This window comes from Fukomys damarensis, unplaced genomic scaffold (genome assembly GCF_012274545.1).
Source record: "Fukomys damarensis isolate Sample0158 unplaced genomic scaffold, DMR_v1.0_HiC HiC_scaffold_16, whole genome shotgun sequence".
In the NCBI taxonomy this organism is placed as follows: Eukaryota; Metazoa; Chordata; class Mammalia; order Rodentia; family Bathyergidae; genus Fukomys; species Fukomys damarensis.
The window spans coordinates 17,548,372-17,568,519 of NW_022900928.1; the positions used below are offsets into that span (position 1 = coordinate 17,548,372).

Below are 20,148 nucleotides of genomic sequence, written 5' to 3' on the forward strand. Positions count from 1 at the left end.
CCTTGCAAGAAAGGGCCCGAGTTCGATCTCTGGAAAAAAAAAAAAAAAAAAAAAAAAAAGGAAATGTCAGCTTACTCCTACTTAAAAATATTAAAAGGTATATATGTCTTAAAATATGTAAAACAAAGATATACTAAATATATTATAGTAGGATACTAATAAAAATAAATGATTTTAGAGTGTATTTAAATAAGGACTTTCCCCCTAGAACATTTTAAAGTATCTAATGTAAATAGTCTTTTAGAAACATACATACATACACATAGAACATTTTATATTTTAATTAAAAACAAGGTCTGCAAGTTAAATCAATATTTGTTACAGAATTTTAAAAAATACTTACTTATATAATGCATTCCTAAATTCAGGAGTCATAAAAAGTGTTTGCAAAAGGCTATTCAAATAGCAAGTCATTGCCTGGTTTACTAAACCCACATATCCTTTAAAGAGAAAATACAAATATACATAGATTAGCATTTGGATATGAAAAAGAAAACTGTATGAATTTAATACACAATTGAGATTCAGAGGTTAAGTTTATTCTTGGAAATTTCCTTTCCCTTCAATAGCACCTAAGACAGATCCCTTCTCTAATGTGTACACCATGTGAACCTTGTTTCTCAGAAAACATTACAGTATCTTGTTATAGATATGTCCAGAGAGATATCTATGGTACGACATGGCTGTTACATGACATTTAACAAAATTTTCCAAGTAACATGTTTAATATAGTAGGGTTTATTACCATAAAAATAAATTTCTACAAATCTAACAGTTGTGGATTTAATAGAAAAGTATGAACATACTCACTTTAAACAGTATATATTCCCAACACAGGAGGACTGAACGTAACTAAGCATCCTTGTCATCAGCCCTATACAGCAATTTCTACCAAGAATTAATAACATATGAGGTATGATCCAAATATACAGTGAACGCAAAAATAAAAAAAAATTATTATAGTAAAAGACACACTGCCATTAATCCATCTCAAAAATACCTTCTCCACATTTTGAACACACTCATCTCATCATTCTTGCCACCTTCTGAAGCAGTTCTGAAGGTCCAACCTCATGAGTATCTTTACAAGATGTGATCAAACATACAATGAATGCCAACTGCCATCCAGGGGAAAGGCAGACTCAAAAACACTACAGTATGTCTGTATCCACCGTATTCACCCAATTGGGTACCTGGTGACTTCTGGCTCTTCCTCAAAGTCAAAATGACCGTGAAAGATAAACATTTTGAACTGATTCTGGATACTAAAGCAGCACCCAGATCAGCAAAACTAAAGGCACTCACTAAAGACAACTTCCAGAACTGCCTGAGAAAGCAGCAACAACTATGGGATAAGTGTGTTTGAAATGAGGAAGAGTATTTTTGAGGGAGATTTATAGCAATATGTTTTTAGCTATAAATTTGATTTTAAATTGAAACATTTGTTACTTTTAGATCACATCTTATATGAGATAAATTTATTACACGAAAACTCACAAAAGCTGAGACCAAGTAATGCAAAATGACCTCCTTTCAAGCCCTTCAAGTATGAAATTCTATAGGTTGGGTTGCTATGCAAACAGTGATACAGACCCATACCACCTGTACTGATATGATACCAAGAAGAGACCAAATACCTATCTCATTTTATTCTAGGGCACAAGCTTTGATTTCTTATGCCTTTCATCTTTAATTAAGATCATGTGTATATGTGTTTAAGTACTTTACACTATTACATAATTATAAATTCCCTCAATTCCTGACCACCCCCTCCTCAGTTTCTCATGCATCTCTCTCCTTAACTCACATATATTAGAACCTTTATCTCACTGTTCTGTAAGTATCTACGTATTTCTTCCTCTATCAGACTATAAAATCTGATTTCTTTCTTGTTCTACTACTGCTTAGCACAGCAACAGATATACAGGAGGAAACTGTGCATGACTTACAAGGAATATAAATATGTATGAAATATGGCCTAATTATTAATGATGAAAAGCATTACTTCATTCTTACTTCACATAAAAAGACTCTTCCCCTCAAACAACAGTAGTAAGGCCAGAAGATCAGGGTGTTCTGTACCTTCTAAGTTGAGTCTGCCTGGGATTTCCCTTTTCCCTCTTCTTCCTCAACAGTCAGAGACTACCAATCTATTTGGAACTTTAAAAGGTAAATGAAGGGCTGCTGCCCTTTGTGTTACTAATGACCAATCAGGCATCACTTACTTATGACCTTGTTTCTCTTCCATGGTCCAAAAGAGTGAGGGAATCAAGAGGGAGGTTAGAGGCAGGAGTAAGAGCATTTTTTTTTAATGCTCTTTATTTTTATTAGCAATGAAAATCATACAGAAATCGACAATCCTTTGTACATGATTTAGTACCATATTTAAGAAGAATGAAGGATCTCACATAAAATGTACTTTTTTTTTCAAAGTACGAAGATTTTAGTGAGACTAATAAAAGTACTAATGAATTTTTAAAATCTCATTATATATTATCTAAATTAAACTTCAAATGACAGCTACTGTCAAGTGGATTCTGTATCTGAAATAGTTATGAATCAATATTTTTAGTAAAAGGAAGAAGAATGTGCGAACATATGCCCTCCCATAGAAGCCACATATTGAAAGAAATCCTATGTGAACCAACAAGTCAGGAAGTAGGCCAACCCCTGGAATAGACAAAAGAAAAAGACAAAGAAACTAGCCAAAGACAGGTGTCATAAATTTAGTTTCTAATTCCTTGTGAACCCACACCAGCCTTCAATCCACTGTTTATCCCTCAAAATTCATCCTCCCACCCGTTATCTATCGACAGCAGCTGACTACCAGAGGGAGGTGGTAGACAAGACAGGAAAATCCTTAAACTCTGCATTTCTGAGAAACATGTTGCTAGAGCACTGAGCTGAAATCATAAAGAGCATTTTCCAATGAAAATATTTCATAAATAGTGCCAAGATTTATAGTTTTCTTAAGAAAATGCAAATTCATTAGTGACTAACAAAATAATGTTTGAAGCACAATCCCTACATGTCCTCTTTTATTCTTTGTGGTATGCAGCAAAAGGTTCTATTGATATAAATTATCCTATATATTAATATGGCCAGCTTCTATTTTTATTTACAAGTCTGAAATATGATTAACCATGGAGATTATTCAAAGCTCTAATTACAAAACATAGTAAAGGGAAGATTACAGATCATATTACAACAAAATACACAATGTAACGCTATATAATCAGCTACATAAAGGCTTCTTTGAACCTGTTTCTATTTGCTTCAGAATAAAAAAAATAAAAATTTAAAAGTAATCCATCTCATTTCAAACATAACAGACAACAAACTCAATACATAGTCTATCTACTTCAAAATGGAAATATATTCTTCACAGTCTGTTCTAATCCTAAATTAGGTAACAAAGACTTTCTAAAGCTGAATTCAAATATTTAAGATTAGCTTTGACACAGGAAATTATCAAAAAGTCCCTTTAAAATAGAATATCCAGTATCTTTAAGGCTGACACTAAACAGAGGCAATTACAATACAGTGAGAAGAGCAATGGGTAAAGGAAAGAGAAACCACACTCTTGTAACTTAGCTGCTGCTAGACAGTAATCTTGCTCTGGCCTCAGTTTTCTTAACCAAAATGAGAGGACAAGGTTGGAAGATTATTCTTGATCAAGAAGAGTACCCACCCCATCATGCCTCATGATTTTATGAATATATAACACCAATAAATCTTACCAGTTTCTGACTTATTCAAAATAGATGAATAGGAGTAGCTCTGGCTGACATAATCACTGGTGGAGCCCACAGAACCTTCTCTTGGAAGTGGACCAATAAACCTGTCGTGAACACTGTCATCCACATTACTGGACTCCTCCTACAATGCACAAAAACCAGTATGCACTGAATAGGAAATATACTAAAACAATGAAAAAAGACATGCTAATGCTAATTGCTGAGGCAATGAAAAAAATGATGTGGCATTAGTAGTACTCTTACCACCAAGGCAATCAAAGGAATACATATTCCTATCATTTCCCGTAGAAAGGTTTGAAAGATGTTTGCTAGGAAACACCCTGGAAAGGTACTGATGTCTCCTTCCAAAATGCTTAGTTTCTCAATTTTTCTTTTAAGTTCTCTTTCAAATATTCTGTTTACACAAGAGAAATTTTTTTTTTTTTTTGGTCCTAATAAATCAAAGTATCACCGTGGGCGCCTTGATGTCTAAGTCATTTTCACATGCCCACTGCCAGTTAGACCTAGCAAGTAGGGCCTACTTAGTAACTGCTGAATGAGTCAGTCTCTAATAAGAAACTCCTATCTATGGGGAAGATGTTGAAAAGCTAAGGGACACAAAAACAGCACACAATTAAGACAGAGCTAAAGAATAGTTACTATGCATTTTAAAACATAAATCCCCAAATTGTGAATTCAGAGTTCTCCAAATTCACAGTGAATTTATATTTGGATGTCTCTAAGCAAAAATCTCACAATAACATTAAGGAAGTCAGAAAGCATCTTCTGGTAATGCTTCAGTACAAACAGTGTTTAATTACTGTCTACTGTCCAAAAATGCATTTTTATTCACAAGAGACTTCTAAATGAAAAGTACCAAATAGAACATTTTTCTCCAAGCAAAGTTCATATACTCTGTGAACCTCAATTTTCTCTGTTTGTAAAACAGCAAGGTAAATCAGACCAAGTATGTATGGATGTATGTATGTATTTATTTATTTATTTTTGGTAGCTGGGATCTAACTCAGGCCCTTGCACTTGCAAGGCAGGTGGTGGAACCATTGAGCCAAATCCCCGACCCATCAGACCAAGTTTTCTTAATCTTTTAAAATGTACAACCTATAATGTATTAAATGTATGTATTCTTATGCCATGTATTTCTAAACATCAGATAAGATCTACTTTTCATAGTTTTATTATCATTTTTATTTTATACCAGGGATCGAACTCAGGACCTTACACTTGAGAAGCAGGCAGCGGAACTACTGAGCTAAATCCCCAGCCCTTCATAGTTTTTTTAAAATTTGTTTTCTTTTGCAGTACTGAGAATTGAACCTGGGAGTACTGAGATTCACCCCCTTCCCTTTTAACTTCATTTTAAGAAAAGGTCTCCTAGCTGGGAATTTAGCTCAGCGGTTCGGTGGCCTGCCTTGCAGGTGCAAGGACCCAAGTTCAATCCCCGGTACAAAAAAAATAAATAAATAAATAAAAATAGAAAAGGTCTCACTAAGTTGTTCAGGCTGGTCTCAAACTTGTGATCTTCTTGCCTCAGCCTCCTGAGTACTTAGGGTTACATACTTGCCACATTTTAAATTTGAGAACAAAAAGTATTTTGAAAGTGTAGTTTTAGAACTTATAAATGCTAACCCTTTCAAAAGTCATAACTCCCTGGGGAAATGTTCCTCAAATTTGGAGTTATGGGAATTGATACTTTAGGCTACTAGACTTGAAAGGAGAGTCTATTAGAAGAAATATGAATGGAGGTAAATATTGAAAGACAAAAAGAAAGCACTTAACTCACACACTAGTTATTTCAAAAAAGGGTGGTGGAGTTGGGTGGGGTGGAAGACTGAAGTCGAAATGGTCTTCCACTGAATACCAAAAAAAAAAGACAAAGCTTACAATTTCAGCAACCAAGTGAAACCAAGTGCTGAAACACAGTAGTCTGTGATGTTTTAACCTATCTTAGACCTACTGCCACCTCTGATATGACAGCAGCCTTGGAGACAGCAGCCCATATTAACTTCAAAGCGGCAACAGACTGTACATACAGATAATGGTGCTACGGATGTCCACTGAATTCATGTTATCATATATACACTTGAGCCAAACCAATATAAAGTAAAAAATAATAATTTGTTGCATAAATTACAGAACATCTCTCTCCTCATTTGGAAAATTATATTCCCAAATAGTAGGTAAAAGTACACAAAAATTTTTGAATATAAGGTTTTCTGAATAGCTCACCAGCAGTATTTGTGGCTGTTCACCATCTTTATCTGTCAAATGCAGGAAGTTCTTCTTTCCTGGCTCAAAATTAGCATCAAGAAGAGTCTTGTCACTGGTATGATCCAGTGGAGCCTATGGGCATTAAACACAGTGTCTCAGATTATGAGAAACATTAACTGTAATATCAAAAATATGTAAATGGGCATATATCTACATTTCAATAGCACTTTTTTTCAGTAACGATTCTGGGAAGTTTCTGTTTATCTAGGTTTAGAATGAACTCACCTGCGCCTGAACTAGGATAGCTAGACCCAGTCACTGTTCACCTACACAGACAGAGGCTCACATTCCCCAACATCCACAAAACAGGTACTATACAAAAAAGAATCTATAAACATTGCATTTACATGTCTCCTAAAATGTATGAAAGATAATATTTAATAATTTTCATGAAAATTAACTAAAGATAATTTTATAGAACTAAAAATTGTAAAATGTTTTGATGCATGAATAGAGTAAAATTCCCAGATAAGCAATGTACTTAACTACCAAATTAAAATAATTACAAGATATAACTAAAATATAATTAATGTAATATAACCTTCAGAAAAAGCCCTTAAGGAAAAGCCTGTGCTAGAAAATGATACCAATTTTCAAGTCTACTACCAGGATTCAAAGGATTCCAGGAGGGATGGAAGTGATCACCCCTTGGAAAATTCAATGCCTAAAACTCAGTCTTCGCCTAACTCTTTATGAGGCTGTTATTCCGACATGTACACTCCCACTGGTACATGAGGAGTGGAACTCTGCCCTGTACCGATTACTTACCCACACTCCCAACCACTGTTGAGAAAAATGCGGGAGTCAGTATGAGCATCTTCTTGCTCCATTTTAAAACATTTTGTTACATTAAGACAGAGAAGATGTCTCCTCAAAAAGACTCATTTTATGGAAATACTTTTGTCAGGAAATTAACATTGCATAAAAGTACAGGTATTAGAGATAAAAAAACCAACTTTAAGAGATTCCATTACTTATTAGCTATGTACATTTGATAAGGTATTTCACTTTCCCATGACTCATAGTTTCTTCACCTATGAAGCTATAACAGCAACTACCACAGAAAGTAATTATAAGACTAAGTAAAGTTTTGTCTGTAGAGAGTTAAGAACAATACAGAGTAATCAAAATATATGAATGTTTAAATTAAAAAATATAGTAAGATACACTGCCATTAATCCACCTAGCAAGAGACTCCTAGAACTGCTTCAGAAACTGACAAAAACAACAGGATAAGTGTGTTTGAACCAAGGAGGAGTCTTATGAGAGAGATTTTCTTTTCTTGTCGCTGCCCCTCGCCTCGGAATTGAATTTGGGACCTGTGCTTGACAGGCAAGCATAGAGCCACTGAGCTACATCCCCAGCCCAGATTAATGGCAATATGTCTTTTACTGTAACAATTCTTCATTTTTTTATTTTTTTGGTACCAGGGATCAAACACAGGGCCTTGTGCTTGCAAGGCAGGTGGCAGAACCACTGAGCTAAATCCCCGGCCCGGGATGTTATTTTTCTAAGCAGCAGGTAGTGAGAAATAATTGAAGGTTTCTGAACTAGCACTAGATAACACGACTGCTATGATTTAAGGTGACTGAAGAACATCCTCGTGGTAGTATATGGGGTAAAAGTGGATTAAGAGATAGAACCAACTACTTAATAGTACAGATGAGGTCCAATGCAACAGTCTCCTTTAGCACTCTCATGCAAAAACGATCAAAACTCTCAATGCAAAACTGCCATGTTCTGAATGCTGGTGTCCTTCCAAAATTGTTTAGAAGTGGAGCACTTACGAATGAGACTGGTTCCTTTATAAAGGAGGCCCAAGGAAAGATGTCTATTAAAGGTTCCTAGGATTTCATTTTAATAGTTGTAACTGCTTATTTTCATATTAAACATTAATACAGGATTGGACCAAATGGTTACCTAAAGTATATATCTAATAATCCACCTTCAAACTCTATGAAATGTCTAAAAAGAGTTCTTTAAAGAAAAATCTGGCAACGATGCAGGAAAACAGAAGGCCTTTAGCAAGCCAGAAATTCTGAGAAATTAAACAGAAAGCAGGTGATGTGCTCTACACACAAACAAAAAACTACAAGATAATACAGCCCAGCCTTCCTAGGATAAGACTATTGTGGCGATAAAAGAGTAATAGGAAACTCTAGGCTGAGGTCAAGAGGCAGACCTGGGAGCCACCAAGTGAGCCCGCGGGGAAAGGCATTCTGGTAAGTTTGGCTTCCCTTCCTTTCTTCCTTAGGCTAAGCAGCAGACAGCAGTACCTATTTCCTCCCAGAGCAAAGAAAGGGCTCTGTGGCCAGTGAGGCAGAGCTGTCTGGCTTCGTACTGATCACCCCCAACCTCACAATGAGAAACTAGGCGATTCTAGGACAAATTATAAACACACCATACCCAGCAGCATGTCCCACTTCTTCCTCACAAAAACCAGGAATTCAACACAGTAAATTTAATCAGCATCCACAGAGAATTTAACAGAGATTCTCAAATTCAAAGCAGAGGAGAAAATCAGAATTACTGAACATATGAGGAAATGCTACATTATGAAAGAAATAAATGCAGCCAATGAAGGAAGATACATGACTAAGGAAACAGTTAACAGAATAAGAAGACTGAAATGAGTAAACATATCATCAGATATCTGAGATACCTGTAGTCATTAAAAACTTGAGGGTTAAAGTCATTATATTCCACGCATATATACATACTCATACCCAGAAAAAGAAATACATAAAACCTAAAATATTACCCAGAAATACACCTAGACAAAAAGAAATAAGTCACCTAGAGATAATTTCTGTTAACACTAGGATATATATATTTCACTCCTTTCTTTTTATGCCCATTTCTCCTTTTATTTCAAAACCAGATCATAAAATGTGTAATTTATATACTTTTTTCATTGAAACATGTAAAACAAACCATCATTCTATTGAGTAAACACAATATTATGATAGTCACCTTTCATAAATGAAAAAACTGATGTGACATTATGCAACTTTCGGACAACAAATGATGAATCCAGAATGGAAGCAAAGGAAAGAGGGATCCAGTTACTGAGATGCACACAGGTTCTTACTATAGTTGTTATGATATTAAAGACACCACAACAGCCAGGATTTAACATAATTGTTAGTGACAACAACAATAAATAATGGTTATAATAACATTACTAGCAGCTCAAGAGAAGATGCTTTAAACCAGGGGTTTTACCATATCAGCAGTATTGATTCCATTTCCCCACACCAAATCAAAGGTTCCATTCATGTAGCCTACTTTGTTGGCTACATCTTCAAAGAGCTTTCTGACTGGAGTAGATGCTGGTAAATTTAAAGTGATCCGTTCATTCACTGTCTTTGAATTAGTTGTATCTTGTATTATACATAAGACTCTAGGTTCTTCAGCAGCATTTTCTATCTGAAATTTAAAAATAAACATTTTAAATATTATTTATCTTTAAAGGAAAACAATAAAACTATAATTACCATAAAATTTATAATTAAATGTAATAGAACCCGCAAAGCACCCACTCTGTGCTAATATTTAGTATGTCTGAAACACAGACCAATGGATATGTCTAACATAGTAAGCACTATGTACATCTGTTTCTTAAAAACCGGAGCATATTTCAGAATCAATATAAAATCCAATCCTTAAAATGGGTCACTATCATGCTTAGCACAGTGGAACCACAGATTTCAGGTTTTCTGAGGAAACAGAAAGGGTACTGTGCAGAAGTGAGGTGAGCACTAAAGATTACAAAATCTGTAATTAAGGGACTTAGGTAACCAGGTTTAACCTTTATGCTGCTGTACCCCTAGACCTGATGTCCAGAAGCATTCATTTATCAATTGCTGGGAACTGACAAACTTATCCAAACAGATCAGCCAGGAGGAGAAAGAGGGAAAAATAGGAAAAAATCTTTTCAACTGCCAACCAAGAAATGAGTAAGGGTCACAAATTCTTTTTTCCACTAGTGCATATTCAGTAATTAATACAAATGTTTTTAAAAGGAGAATTGCTCAAATAAGCTATAGTTTCCCTGAAGCTCTTGAAAAATACTGCTTTTCTTTTCCACTTTTCACAGAGGTGGATGTTATATCAGACTACATCAATTACTTAAGCAGAGGAATTTCTTTCCCTTCTTCTCCTCTTGTAATGGCCCCCTCAATGAATGGCACCACCATTTTACCCAGCTGCTGAAACCAGACAGCTAAGATGAACATCTTCCTATCTTACCCCTTTTCTTCACCCAACACCACCAAAGCCTACCAATTCTACCTTCTAGATATGCTTGGAATTTCCCTTTCTTCCTGCCTGCCTCAATCAGAATTTCTTACCAAAATGATGGCAATGAGTTTCTGGTAAATTTAACTTTTCTCAATCTTGTATTCCTTCAATCCAGAATAGTACTATATAACAAGGAATATGTAGAATATATAAATCTGGTGATGAAAGCCAGATGTGGGAACTCTTATTATTCCCATAACAGGCAATTAAAAAATATGAACTGCACACAAGAATTAATTTCTTTCTTTCAGCAAAATCAACTCCAACCTTTTGTTGCTTCTGTATTATCTATTTTAAAGTAATTATTATTGACTAAGTACTGAAAACAGGACAGTTACAAAGTTTTTTGTTTCATGAAGTAATCCAATTACATTTTGTTTGGCTAGTATCACATTTCAGACAAATTAAAATATTTAATTATCAACAATAGCCCGTTTAATTTTAAATTATAAAATTAAGTTAAAAATTATGAAATAGATTTTATAAGATAAAAAGTAAAAAAAGAACATTACTAATATTTCTCTAAGAAAAAAGAAAGTCCCCACTGCAAATATAAGGTGTATATTACATATTTAAATCCTAAACTAAGAAATATAAAACGAACCCATTTAAAAAATACTCTGATTGACAATAAGTGTGAACAACCTAAAATAATTTCAACAACCACTTTTATAGTTCCAACAGTATATGATTCAAAGATAGGCAAGGCCTGAATAAATCAAGTGTTCTTGGTGTAAAATATTCCAGTAACAAGATTTTAAAGCTTCAGGCAGGTCAGAGTTGATAGCCTAAGGAAAACGATCCTACCTAAGAATTTGGAAATCAGAAGTGCTGTACAGTTATATACATTAACAATGGAAATGTGGCAACATCATATGGCCAAGACATTATTACAACCTGGTTCTTTTCCTAAACATGTGAGTGCAAAGTATAAGCACTCCAGGTTCCTTTTCTTTTTTTTTTTTAATTCTTTTTTATTGAGTTTATTGGTACAATCTAGGTATACAATACAGTTACATTCATTATTGGGATCCTGTACCTTTACATGATAGGTCTTGATTCTCATTTTTTCCCCTTTTCCTTGCCCTCCCCCCACCCCCTCCAGGTTCCTTTTCTTCCATAGAATTCTATCTGATTACATTCATTTGGGATCCTGTACCTTTACATGATAGGTCTTGATTCTCATTTTTTCCCCTTTTCCTTGCCCTCCCTTCACCCCCTCCAGGTTCCTTTTCTTCCATAGAATTCTATCTGAAGATTAAATGTGCTACAGTATACACAAAATGTAATACCATGTGTGCCTTTTATTATTTTTAATAACAGCATTCTCTTCTGCAATATAATTATGCTCAATTTTTTTTAAAAAAGTAGTAAGACCATAAAGGAAAATAAGAAAATGATTTCTAATTCCATAACTCAAGAGATGACTATTAACATTTTGGTGTAGGGCATGGTGGTGCACACCTATTTTCCCAATATACTGGGAAGCTGAGGCAACAGGATCCCAAGTTCCAGCCTGGGAAACTTAGCCTTTGCTGGAACATAGCTCAATGCAGTTTCTAGTACTGCAAAAACAAACAAAAATAACTGTGTATCCTTCGAAGTATTTTTCCTACACAAAACAGACACACATAGGTTTCTTAGTCAAACACTGAATTAGAATAAATATACTATGGTCAAAGGTGGAGTGCTTTCCTAGATTGCCCAATGCTTCTGGGTTTAATCCCAAGCACAGCAAAAAACCCAAAAAAGAATAAACATGCTGTTTTGTAACTTTTATTCTTATTTATATATATATATAATAAAATCTTTCCTTTTCATGCTCTAACTCATCTAACTAGTCATTTTACAGCTGAACAATACTTTTAATACGTGAAATAACAACTTAATTCTATTATGCTCTTAGGCTAGATTTTTACTATACTTCTAAAAATATTTATATGATGAACACCTACATAAAACTTTGCATACTTTGTTCCCTAAAAATGTCTATATAGGAACTTCTAGACCAATGACATTTTACTCTTGAATTCTAGTATAATTTAAACAAATAAACAAAATACTCTTTTTTAAAAAAGTTGTATGCTAGCCACTCATAAATTATTACCTTATACCCAGTATTCTGGGCCATTATTTATTGCACTCATAATTTAATCCAACATGGAGCTACTATCCACAGATTTCACGTACCTTTCAGAATCACTATTGCCACATAACATGAAATTTCCTCTTTCTCCACCTCCAATTTTGGGACTGACAAGAAAACAGCCCCCCATCTGAAGATATCATCAATACTTATAATCTTATAACAGTTCTTCAATACAAAAATCCCTCTACAAATAAATTAATATATAATTTTCCAAAATATGTAAATGTAAAAGGGTATTTCCTAGAGCCGAGAAACTAGGGGAACTATCTTAACTTCTCTGAGGCTCTACCCCAGATTTAGCCTGCTTATGCCCAAAGAAAAGAACAGTAGTATCTTCAGGTGGATTACAGATAGCTAAACACTCTTTGTTCTTCTTTTCTCCTTTTCCATGAGTTTGTGACTGATCATGTGACCACCCAGGATCCGCAGAATGTGACAGAAGTGATAATATATAATTTCAAGCAGGGCCTTAAGAAAACAGCAGCTTCTGCTGGAGGCTTCCTTGTTACAAACCAGCCAGTGTGTTAGAAACCCAATTACCCTGGGAATCAACATGCTAGGTGGAAGCCCTAGCAATCCATGTAGAGAAGGTGGCCACTTAGTGGAAGCAATAAGGTGTCTGACATATGAGAAAGGCACTCTTGGACATGGCATCAAAAGCCAGCCACCAGCCAAAGGAGCCAAGCAATAATGCCACATGGAGCAGAGATGAACAGCTGGGCCCTTGCCCAAATTTCACCCCACAGAATTGTGAGTAAACCAACTAAGTGTTCTTTTAAGTCACTAAATTTTAGGGCAGGCTGTTACATAGCAATAGATAAAAACACAGCAAAAACAGTTAAACAGACAAATTCTAGTTGGGAAAAATGTAGTGATGGCAGCGAGCGGAGGCATCTAAGTACCTTGCCCACATTAAGGAAAGACATATGGGGACATATCATAAATTAGGGAAAGGGACAAAAGCTTTCAGTCAACAGGGCTAATGAAAGAGGAAACACATGTAAAGTTTTTTAAAAAACCACGAGTTCTACTTAGCAAAATATTTAATATACTCAGAGGACCTCTTAGAAGGACACAAAGTTTTCTACACAGAAAATCTAGTCATTGTACAAAATAGGTGCAAATCATAAAATCGAAACTTTTTACAGGTAACTCATGGTAATATCACAGTTCTCAAACTAAGAATAAAACAATTACATACAGCACTATTTATGCTGAACATTCTGTTTGCATCTAAATTCACTGCAGAAACAAAGCTGGATTTCCTGGTAAAATTTGAAGAAAGAATCTTTTAAAAAGAAAAACAACATATAACCACAATCTTATTTTATAAAAGGCAAAACATACTGGCTTTAAAAACATAAAACACATCATATTCTTGAAGGGACAGACTTGTTTCTAGGAACATCTAGAAGTGGCTGACATAGATAAACTGTTCTAAAAAATCTTAGACCCTGATGAAGGCACATTTTCTTTGTCTCCTTTTTTTTGACATTTCTAATATTTCTAAACTCAAATCTGAGCTCTCTTCTATTTAAACCATCATTTTTATTTACAAATACAGTTCCTAGATGTTTCTTATTATAAAACACAAACTAAGGTATAAAACTGATGCTATATGCTCAACAAGTGATCAGCGTGTACAAAATATTAAACAAAATTCAAAATTATCATTAGATTTGTCTGTAATAAAAACAAGAGTTAAAACATTATGAAAGGACATTTTTACCTCTCTCTTTGATAAGGTAATGTGTTTTCCTCTTAAGATTATTTCTCTTTCAAGGATATTAGAAAGAATAATGTAATTGCAAACTTACATATACACATGCACAGTCCATTTCTCTACTTCTTGCAATGGAAGCTAACTTGAGCTAAGAAATTAAGACTTAAGAGCATTACCCTTCAGCTATCTACAGTTCATGATTAGTATACTTCCACAGATTAAAAGAATTGATATTGGCTGAAATTTATAAAATTTCATTTTTATTTTAACAAGTGACAATTCCTGTACTACTTAGAGGACCTAAATTACATGAAAGAAGTATTTTAAGATCCTCCCTCTAACCCACCCCAAATCCCAGCCAATTTTTTTGGGGAGGTACTGGGGATTGAACTCCAGTCCTTGCACTTGCAAGGCAGGTGGCAGAACCACTGAGCGAAATCCCCAGGCCTCCCAGCCAATTTTGATGCTATTCCTATTACCTTTTCCTAAAGTAATCTCTTGCCACGCTGAGGGACAGAGGATGCTTGAGGAGAAAAAAATGCTGAAGGACCTAAGGAAATTGAGTTATTATTCCATAAAGGTTACTATGGAACACTACACCACAAGGAAGTTTATGGTTTTTTGTTTTGTTTTGTTTTTAATTTTTTGAGACAAGGTTTCACTATTAGTTCAGGCTAGCCTTGAATTCACTATGTAGCCTAGGGTGGCTTTGAACTCACAGCAATCCTCCTGTCTCAGCCTCCTGAGTGCTGAGATTAGAGTTCTGCGACACTATGCCTGGCTGGAAGTTTATGTTACTAATGCACATAAAGCTGTCAGGAAGATAACAGCTTTAATTCTTCAAGTAAGTTTCTGGTTGGTAACTTTGTAAATTAATTAATTTCTAGCACTATTACTTTTCCAGAAAATATGCCTGCAAAACAAGTATGTGTGCAAACAATAGACACACGACATATCAAAAATCAAAACAAAGGGTTCCATGATTTTTATTTTCTACCTCATTCACTTGTTACAAGTAAGAGACTATCAGATACAAATTCACTGAGTATGACTTTCGTGTTATTAAAATGGATAGAAATAAAATAGCCAAACAAGCATAAAATTTAAGACATGCTTTGTTGTTAAATAAAAATACTATCATGCTGTTATTTGCTCTGCTGATTATCACACTAAAGCAATTACATCGGCAGACTACCTGTAAAAATTTCTTCTTCATTTCATCAAAGATATTTTGTCTGCATCTCCAAAATACATCCTATGGCGTGTAAGAACAAAATGAATTACAAATTATTTTTATAAGAGAAAGAAGAAAAATAGTAAAATGAGAACAATTAACAAATATATTTATGTGATAAAGTATATATAAAAGTATTAATATACCTTCTAGGCTTTTATTCCTAAATTATACATGTAAGATTTACCTTAGGCCTCACTTACTCTTGTATGGTTACTAAAACCTTATGGTAAAGTGATAAAGAGAAAGATTAATGTGGGAAACAGGCATATTTGAACAAGGAGCAGTAGCTTAAGAATGTGTAAATCAAATATGCTAATAAGCCACATAATACTTTTAATCTACCAAAGGAAACTCTGCAATTCCTTGCAGTATAGGAAATCAAGATTCCTAATTTTGATAGTTTATACATTTGGGTTTTTCCACATTAGCTATCCCTTTGTGGTACCACAGATCGAACTTAGGACCTTGTGCTTGCCAGGAAGGTGCTGGGCTGCTGAGCTAAATCCCCAGCCCAGCTATTCTTAAAATAAGATTACTTAACTTTATGTCCTACAAACTTTTTCTTTAATACAAACCTCTTATTACATGACATGCTTTTCTAACAAATATAAAACAGTGACTCATAATCAAAAGATAAACTTTTGAAAAATCTTAGTTTTATATCATTCATTGCCTTTTCTGTACATATTTATCTCCCTCATCCTCCTTTAGTTAATAAAGAGATCAACATACTGGTTTAAGAGTTGATTTTGCTTTTACAATAGATATGTAATTCTAATAACAGTACATACTTTTTAGAAAAGTAGCTCTAAAATAATGTCTACAGCAATTAATAATTTGACATATATACTACCAGAGCCTTCTCCATTTTATAGATGTATTTCATACATTATTAATTTCTAACAAAATTTTTTCCTTCTGTATACCATTTAAATTGTTTTTTATCTCTCAATACTCACCTTCCTGTGCCAAAATATTTAGTGTAAAAACTGCACGGTTCCACTATAGACAAACCATGATTTATTCAACTAATCTGCTATTAATAGAAATATAAGCACCATCACTAAAAAACTGCTTATTTGAACAATTTTGTTCTTTATTATAATTTTCCAAAGGAAGAACTACTACAGCAAAGATTATGAAGACATGTTTAGGATTTCTGATATAGGGTGTTAACAGCTTCTTTTACCGTATGTCAAAACTACTGTAGGCACTTACAATACAGCAGTGAACAAGGCACTTCTCCTAAAAGAGGTGACATCGTACAGTGGAAACTAAACTATAAACAAAGCTAAACTATCAGGCATCCACCGTCTCAGGTTTTCACATTTCTGTACAATGCACCTGGACACTTCTCCTGGACAGCCTTACCTCCTGGGCTCAAATATCATTTTGGTGGCTCTAAAACATGTCCATAAATTCTCTGAAATGATTCCCAGCAAAAATAAGTCTAATTCAAATCCATCTTTACTATGGACCAGGATTAGTGATTCCTGGTGCTTCCAAGACTATGTTAGAACAGGCAATTCAACTCCTGGTGGTCTTCAGATGCCTGTCTTCGAGTCCAGCTATTACAGTGTCAGTAAGCCAAGCAGCCAAATGGAAATGTGTAGCTGTGCCAATCTTAGCCCAAATGAGACCCCAAACTGTATCAGCCGCCACATATTTGGTGTAGAATGCCCTGAGATTATTCTAGTTCCCTGCTGACCCCTGGCACAGCACAAACAAGCCGACATAGCCCTACCTTGCCTAAATTGCATATCTTCGAGCAAAAGTCACTAGACTTGGAGACAGACTGTAACACAACTAAAGGTAATTGGAACAGTCTGTCTCTTAGTCAGGAGACAACTTCTCTCACATTTTATTCGAAATCACAATTCCCTTGGTACTTATCTCCTTTCCTCACTCAGGTTTCCCCATAGTTTTTATAGCACCTGATATCGGTTAATGTTTATTGTCTATCTCCAAAAAGTTCCAATCTTGAGACAAATGATGTAGCACACTGGACTTAGCTGTTTCACTTAAACACTAATAACCTATATGAAACACATGAAACAATGATTTTCAACCACCGAACAATGGTAACACAGGACAGTGATTCCTGTGAAAGCAAAAGCAACCAAGCTGAGCCACTTTCCAAGCTGCAGTGCAGGGAAGGAGAATCCAGAAAGAATTTTCAGCATCTCCCTAAGCTACATAGACAAAGCTGAGAGTTCAAAGGGTTAAGGGGAGACAGTTCAGCTAAAATTCACAGGGCAGACACAGGGCAGAAAAACCTGCTTAAACAGCAAGCTCTGCAAAGGGTGTCCCTTGAATACTCAGCTGAGTATGAAGCAACTACCTGAGACAAAGGAACGAAGTGCAGGAAAGACTCTGGAGATCACACAGGTGTGTACTTAAAGTAAGTCAAACAAAATCTCCTAATTCACAAGGCATCACAAATGCAGAGTCCTCAGTGCTACCAAATGAAGCACAATCTAAAGGTGATATCACTCCAGCCTTTCCAGAACATAAAGGCAAATTTGAATAGGACTAAATTGTTACAAGTAAATAACTATCTAATAAAAAAGTCTAAGAATATTTATGAGAATAAACATACCTAATGCCAATCAAGGTTAAGATTTACGAAGTCTGGTATGCATTTGAAAATAAGCAGACATGGAAAGAGGCAGAAAACTAGGACCTAGAATGAGGGGAAAAGTCAATTAATTAAAACAGAAATGATACAGATGATAGAATTAGTACACAAGCACATAAAGTTTCTAAGTATAAGCTACATTTAAAGAATGGAAGACTATTAAGGAAAATCATGTAAGATTTTCTTAAAACTAAAGTTTCTAGAAATGAAAAGTACTGAGATGAACATAAAATAGGATGAAAAGATTAAGCACTGCTTAAGAAAAGATCAATAAACTCGAAGATACAGAAAAAAGAGAAGAGGAGGAAAGGGAGAAGGGGGAGGGAGAGGGGGAGGATGACCCGGAATGTGGCTCAGAGGCGCTGCCTGCCTCACAAGTGCAAGGTCCTGATTTCGATCCCCAGTATCAAAACACATAAACAAAAAACAGAGAAGCGGGACAACTTTCTTACCAGAAATCATGGAGGACAGTAGGAAATGGTACGATATATTTTTAGGTGCTTACAGAAAATAACTGCTAACTCAGAATCCAATACCTGGCAAAACTGTCCTTTAGGAACAGTGTTAGTATTCAAACAGAATCTATGACTTTCTCAAAAGAATGAAAATAAAAAAGGTGGTTTCAGTGAAACTACCTTAAAGGAAAAGCTAAAGGAAGTTCTACAGCAAAGAAAGACTTTAGAACAGGAATAAAGACCATATTAAGCAAAGTTATAATTAAATACAACTTTCTTCCTCTCTTGAATTTGTAAGTACTTGACAGTTGGAAAAAATTAAAACACTGCCTGATGTGGTTATAAATATAGATAGAAGAAATATTTGACACAATTATAGTATAAACACAGCAGAGTAAAAGGATACTCACTTTACTTGAATCAGTAAAATAACACTAGTAGATTATGAAAAAATAATGTCCAATGTAATATCTGAAGAAATCACTTTTATCCTACATAAAGAAATACAATAACAAACCCTACAGATTAATCAAAACATAATTTTAAAAAATGTTTAATGCAAGCCGGGCATGGTGGCGCACGCCTGTAATCCCAGCACATGGGAGGCTGAGGCAGGAGGATCGATGTAAGTTGGGAGACCAGTCTGGGCTACATAGTGAGTTCCAGGTCAGTCTCAACTACATAGTGAGACCCTGTCTCAAAAAAATCAAAAACAAAAATAAAAAATGTTTAATGCACAGAAAGGCAGGTAAAACTCAAGAAATAAAAGAGAACAGAAAACAGAAAAGGGTACACTTAACTAACGTTTTAATCATTATATGGAATATAAATGGTATAAATATAACAATTAAAAGAATGAGTGGCAAAGTGGATTAAAAATAAGATACGCTATCTTCAAGAAACTCAATATAGTGTTCAGCATGGTGGTGTATGCCTATAACCCAGTGATGAGGAGGCTGAAGCAGGAGGATTGATGTGATTGTGAAGCCAGTCTGGGCTACATAGTGAGTGCAAGGCCAGCCTTAATTACACAACAAGAGCCTGTTAAAAAATAAACAAACAAAAACTCAATACATATTTTATACTTATGTACATGTAGAATGTACTTATGTACACATAAGAATCATACATGTGATGCATATTATGCCCTATATATGTACTAAACACATTTATGTAAATTTACATATAGCACATATATTTCATGCAAAATATTCCACATAAAAGGGATGGAAAATAAGAGTATTCATTAATCAAAAGAAAGCAATAGTTAATTTAAAAAATTAATAGCAGACAAAGCAGGCTGCAGAATGAAAAAAAGTTATCAGACATAAAGGGGTCCACCCATCAAAAGAGTATACCAATCCTAAATGTGTATGAACCAAATGACAGAGTTGAAAAATGTGAGAGGCCAAAACTGATGAAACTGAAAGACAAATCCACAATTATAGCTGGGATATTGCAACACCTCCTCTATCAAACAGTGCTTGAATAACTAGAGAGAAAATCAGTAAGAACATACAAAGTCCCAATGCTACCATCAAATAACAGGATTTTATGAACATTTATAAAACACTCCAACAAGCAAGAGTAAAAAACATACCATGGGCCATAAAATAAA

The 20,148-nt window shown here is 34.8% G+C and overlaps 1 protein-coding gene across 1 annotated transcript in view; it reads right to left on the reverse strand.

Moving 5' to 3' along the window:
* Usp47 (ubiquitin specific peptidase 47) overlaps positions 1 to 15,449 on the reverse strand; it is a 67,270-nt gene extending 51,821 nt beyond the window's left edge. Inside the window, exons 1-5 of the mRNA XM_033764139.1 lie at positions 15,396 to 15,449; positions 9,252 to 9,455; positions 5,985 to 6,098; positions 3,741 to 3,879; positions 344 to 440 (exon numbers count right to left, since the gene is read on the reverse strand). Of these exons, the coding sequence (XP_033620030.1) occupies positions 344 to 440; positions 3,741 to 3,879; positions 5,985 to 6,098; positions 9,252 to 9,455; positions 15,396 to 15,416 (575 nt within the window). The 5' untranslated portion in view covers positions 15,417 to 15,449. The remainder of the gene's footprint in view (positions 1 to 343; positions 441 to 3,740; positions 3,880 to 5,984; positions 6,099 to 9,251; positions 9,456 to 15,395) is intronic.
* Positions 15,450 to 20,148: the final 4,699 nt, after the last annotated feature.